At 35.6% G+C, this 4,919-nt stretch overlaps 1 protein-coding gene across 2 annotated transcripts; it reads left to right on the top strand.

The window, feature by feature from the left end:
* Positions 696-4,919, top strand: LOC109233309 (zinc finger protein CO3). 2 transcript variants are annotated; one of them, XM_019399142.1, is made up of 4 exons: positions 696-998; positions 2,830-3,324; positions 4,077-4,223; positions 4,486-4,919. In XM_019399142.1, the coding sequence occupies exons 1-4, from the start codon at positions 894-896 to the stop codon at positions 4,576-4,578; spliced, it is 840 nt and encodes a 279-aa protein (XP_019254687.1). In that variant the 5' UTR covers positions 696-893; the 3' UTR covers positions 4,579-4,919. The 2 variants fall into 2 exon arrangements, with proteins under 2 accessions (XP_019254687.1, XP_019254688.1); XM_019399143.1 differs by lacking the exon at positions 696-998 and adding an exon at positions 1,636-1,943.

Genomic DNA, 4,919 nt, shown 5'->3' with positions numbered 1-4,919 from the left:
TGTGGTAGCTAATTTGTATAGACTTGCCAGAGATTAACCTACCTATTTAATCTGTCAATTCCGTTATATTTGTATCGAATTTAATTCATCAACTTGAACTTAAACCTAGAAAATGACTTTTTATAGGTACTAGCTTTTAGTATAATTACATCATTAAAAATTTAATTCATCATGTTGTTCCTATTTTTCCTGTGATTTCTGTGGTGAAATTAATATTCTCCCTCCTTCTGTCTTTTTATTTTCAGTCTTTCAGAAACAATTTCTCTACTCTTATGACCCGTTTGGCCATGAGTTTTGTCAAAAGAAATTTGGGATTTATTTTCAAAACTCATGTTTGGCCATAAATTTTGCCCACATTTTGACCAAATCCCAAACCCTAAATCCCAAAATCACCCCAATTGCTGATTTTGGGCCAAAATCCCAAAACTTGGGAATTATATACATGTTTTTTCAAAATAAAGTTGGAAAATATGTTTTGAAAACGTATGTCCAAACACATTTTCATCTTCAAACCAAACTTTACCCAAATCAGATTTTTCAAAATAAATTTTTATCGTTCTCAGACTCCACTGATGGGATTTTATGTGTTGTTGTTGTCATTAAAAAATTCGTTAGAAAAATAAAAACTCTTTTTTTTAATTGCTAAAATTCTCTTTCTTGAATGAAGACTCGAAGAAGCAGCCAAAATCAGATTCTTTCTTTTTCAACCCCTCTTTTTACACTCTCTCTTCTCTCTCTTTCAATACGGCTGTTTCTCATTCTGCTGTGTTTTGTTTTTAGCTCTGTTTTTGACACCTATAAAATGCCCCTCTGCTTCATTGAACTATCTCCTTCCTCATTCTATTGACACATAGGAACAAGAGAGACGACTTGTTGTGTAAAAGAGAAAAAAAATGTATGCAGAGACAGGGCTAATGTTCCCTTATTTTCAGACTTTCCCTTCTGAAGTTCAACAATTTGAAGACTTCTGTTCCTCTCACGAACCTAATGCCTCAATGGTAGTTAAACCCCTTTTTCTATTTGTTTGGCATTTTTCTGATTGAATTAAAATTGGAAAAAGATTTGAACTTTGAAATGTGAGAGATGATGTAGACTTTAGGGTTAGTGGGTTTTCATTCTTGGCTTTTCAAGTGGATAAAATTAGGGTTACTGATTTTATGTCTTGTGTCAAGTCTGAAGTTTTTTAGGTGAAATCATGGTTTTTAGAGTCCAATCCCTTCTACTGCATCTTATTCTTTTGTGGGGTTTAAGCTTTCTTTCTATGTTCCAATTTTTTTACTAGTAATTTGTGAAATGAAGGTTAAAGAATCAATTTTTACTCCTCTTTTTAGTTTTTTTCTAAGTAATTGGAGAAATGAAGGACAAAGAACCAACCTTTTTATGTTAATTTCTTCCCCTTTTTCAATTGATTGTCTTTAGTAAATAGTTGAGTGTAAGTGTGTAACTCTCCTCTCCAAACAGAAAAGTTGAATTGTTGCTTAGAAATATATAATATGATGTCTTATGGTGGTATATAGAGTATAACTGTAAAGCATGTGAGTTCATGACTTGTGCTAGATCTGTATGTTGAACAAAGAGATAGAAGGCAGAATATCAAAATCATGAGTTGCCGTGTTCATTATTCTCTTTATCTTCATATTAAAAAAAAAAAATAAGTGGCCACGAGTTACTTCCCATATGTTTCCCTTTCTGATTCTTCATTTTCCTTTTATGGCGGCCAAGTTGTCGTTAAGGCCTCACTTTTCACCCCACTTAAAGAGTTGAAATATTGAAAAAGTTGGAAAAGAAGGAAAAAGAGAAAAGCAAAAGTTAAGTTTTACCTTTGTTATTTAGAGGATAGGGAGTTCTGTTTGGTTTTTGTGCTGATTCTTTGAAGAGGGAGGATAACATTGCGGAAACTTTCATTTGGGAGCTTAAAGGTTAAAGTTAGTAACTTTCAGAAGGTAGTAAGAGAACCTAGTTGGTCTCAGCACACTATTAAAATAAGTTCTTTTTACATGGAAATATATCGAATTCATGGTTGATTCGGTCTGATCTTATCTTTGCTTGAAATGCACAAATGACAATAGCTGATTCTCTTGTCATTAGTTGTTGGTGTTGTTCTTTTCCAGGTTTGTTTAACTTAATGGACATTATCTAGGTTCCACCATCTGTATGAATGTGCTCTCTATCCCTCTCAATCTTTCCCTTTTTTCCTTCTCGGGGTGTGTGCATGCTGAATTACTTAGAAAGCTGTTTGGTTCTTCTACTCCACCTCTTATTTACTTTATATACATAACAGAGAATAAACAAGGGCTGCCATTATCTATCGCTGTTCGTCACAAGAATCCTTCTGTGTTGTTTTTTCTTTTAAAAAGACAAGAATCTTTGCACTTTATTTTATCAGAAGTTCCTGATGGTGAGCTTTGAGCAAATCTCCCTGGTACCGTATGATTAACGAGATATGAAAGCTCATGTGGTTTATTTTTGTGCTTCTGCCATGACATAAATATCGAGTCCCTTTCATTTGCTATAAAGTGATGGTGTATGGTATTAACATATGTCAGGTTTGAGTTATCTTGAAAGTCTGATAGCATTTGAGTAATGATTTTCACTTTCTGGTCTACTTTATTGCTATTGCTCAGTGTATTTTAGTTAAACTCCTCACCATGAAGCATCAATGTATGACATTTAACACTGTGTTGATTTGACAGATCTATGCCTTTGATCTTGGTTCTGTGCTAAATTTACGTGTTCAGACCAGATCTTTCTTTGATAATCTTGAAGTGTTTTCTTTGTCACGTTCTGTAAAGCTTCGATTTTGAATTCTCATGTGAGTAATCTCGACAGGGATCCAACATATCGGAATATGACCTCGGGGGAGAAGGGGATCTCTTTAAAGCTCCACAACCAATTATTGAAGAACCATTGATGGGCCTTGATCCTATGACTGCTGCTATTTCAATGATTTCTTGTGCAGAAGATGCCATCTCGCCGCAAGGACTCAAAGTTTCGGATCTAGAAACTTCGTTTGAGAATGAAGAACTCCTGAGTGAAGTTTTCTATGAATGCAAAAAAGACCTATTTGACAAAGATGCAATTGATATACCGTTCTCTGAAGTCTTGGACATGAAACTTCCTATTGTGAAGGCCGACGAAAACCTGACTGCAGATGAGAACTTGGTTTCTCAAGTATCTTTCCAGAAAAGTATTAGTTCAGGGTCTTTAACCTCCATGGAGTGGATACACGGGGCTTCAATGAGGCCCAATTTTATAGATTTTGGTGGAATGGACTTTGGAGCTGTTTATGGTATGCGAAGAGCATACAGTGAAGGAGACATAAAGGTCAATTTTTAAGTACTCTAGTGTGTTGTTTCAATTATGATTGGTTTGTGTTCCACCTTTCTTTCATTTTATCTTTTTCTGATAAATTAGAAATAATATTCTTTATTCTGTAAACAATGGATATCCCTTTTCTTTCTTGCTCGGTTGGCCTGGTATCTATGTTTGCTTGTTAACGTCGAGTCAGAGGTGAAGGAAAGATCTTACAGTCAATCCTTTACATTAGGAAAATATAGATGTTATGATCTAGAGTCATTTATTGAATTTTGAGAGTAAGAACAAGATAGTTGGAAGATCCATGTTTTAGTAATATGAAGCTTCCTCCAGTAATTATATAAAGAAGGTATTGAATTCAATGAGATTCTGAAAAAGATAATGGATCCTTTGACTAAGTGAACTGGTTAATCAGAGGCCTTTTAAGTCAAACTAGTGAACTCCAGCGTTTGTTGATGCTGTTATCTGGTTATCACTATTTTCTCCTTGATCACTTCCTCTATATAATTTTTTTCTCCGTCATTTTAGACGTATTGTTAGCTGGGGGGATGTGCAAAATCTCGGGATGAGGAAAGTACTATCCACCTCCTCTCTATTTGTAGCAAGTGGCTGAGAGCCATAGCTGTCACTGGTTTGTACCCTTTGATTGAGTCGCCTGCATTTGTTGGTTCGCTATGAAGTACCAGCCGAGAAATGTATAGATGTTTTTGGCTTATTCAAGAGAAATAGGCTCGGTCACTGATACTGAGCTTTTACTGCAGACTCTGGGTAATGGCAACATAAATCTGATCCATTCTCCACTGGGTCAACCACAAATTGGCGGATGTTCCAGTTCTGAAATTCGCAAGGAAAAGCTCTCCAGATATCGGAGCAAGAAGAATAAAAGGAATTTTGGCAGAAAAATCAAGGTATTATTGAAAAACTCTTATTTGTTTAATTATGTCATTTAGCTCGGTGTTGCACTTCCAAACCTTAGAAAGTGAAATCGAATGGAAATGAACCAACTGTTCATAAAATATTCCGTAAGAAGACGGACAGACTACTAGAGCTTCTCTCTGTAGTAGTGTGCATGTAGTGACACATTTGGTTGTAGAACAGCAAAGGCGAATTGACTCGTGCAGCTCTTCCGTCAGCAATAGACTCACAGTATTTCTGTTGTGTGTTTTGCAGTATGCTTGCAGGAAGGCATTGGCTGATAGTCAACCAAGGATCCGTGGAAGGTTTGCCAAGACCGAAGAAAGCGACACATCAAAGAAGCATTAACAGTTTTAACTGTCTATGAGTTGGAAGAATTATAGTAAGGTAGTAATGGAAAGTATTCACTGGTTATATTAGCCTGATGATGATATAAATAGCAAAAAGAAGCTAGCTTTAGAATAGGATCTACTCAAATAAGCTGGGGATCCATCCATCCAACAACTTGCTAGTTTGTTAAAATCTTTGGGGTAGCGGTAATAATCTTTGTAGATTAGACAAACCAACTAGTGTTGTATATAGTGTTTGTTAAATAAAACTCTGTAACTTGCTATTAATGCTGGATAACGTATTTCTGAGATCTCTATGTTCAACGGTTCAGACGGCTGCACCCCATATTCTATCATCCA

This window comes from Nicotiana attenuata, chromosome 10, assembly GCF_001879085.1.
Source record: "Nicotiana attenuata strain UT chromosome 10, NIATTr2, whole genome shotgun sequence".
NCBI lineage: Eukaryota > Viridiplantae > Streptophyta > Magnoliopsida > Solanales > Solanaceae > Nicotiana > Nicotiana attenuata.
The sequence above is the reverse complement of the archived record's forward strand: the minus strand, read 5'-3'. Positions and strand labels throughout refer to the sequence as shown.

What these genes read in the sequence shown, in the direction of transcription:
- LOC109233309 (XM_019399142.1), top strand. Translation starts at nt 894, where the DNA reads ATGTATGCAGAGACAGGGCTAATGTTCCCTTATTTTCAGACTTTCCCT. An exon ending in ACGAACCTAATGCCTCAATG is followed by an intron (nt 999 to 2,829) that starts GTAGTTAAACCC and finishes TAATCTCGACAG; the next exon opens with GGATCCAACATATCGGAATA. An exon ending in ATTTTGGCAGAAAAATCAAG is followed by an intron (nt 4,224 to 4,485) that starts GTATTATTGAAA and finishes TGTGTTTTGCAG; the next exon opens with TATGCTTGCAGGAAGGCATT.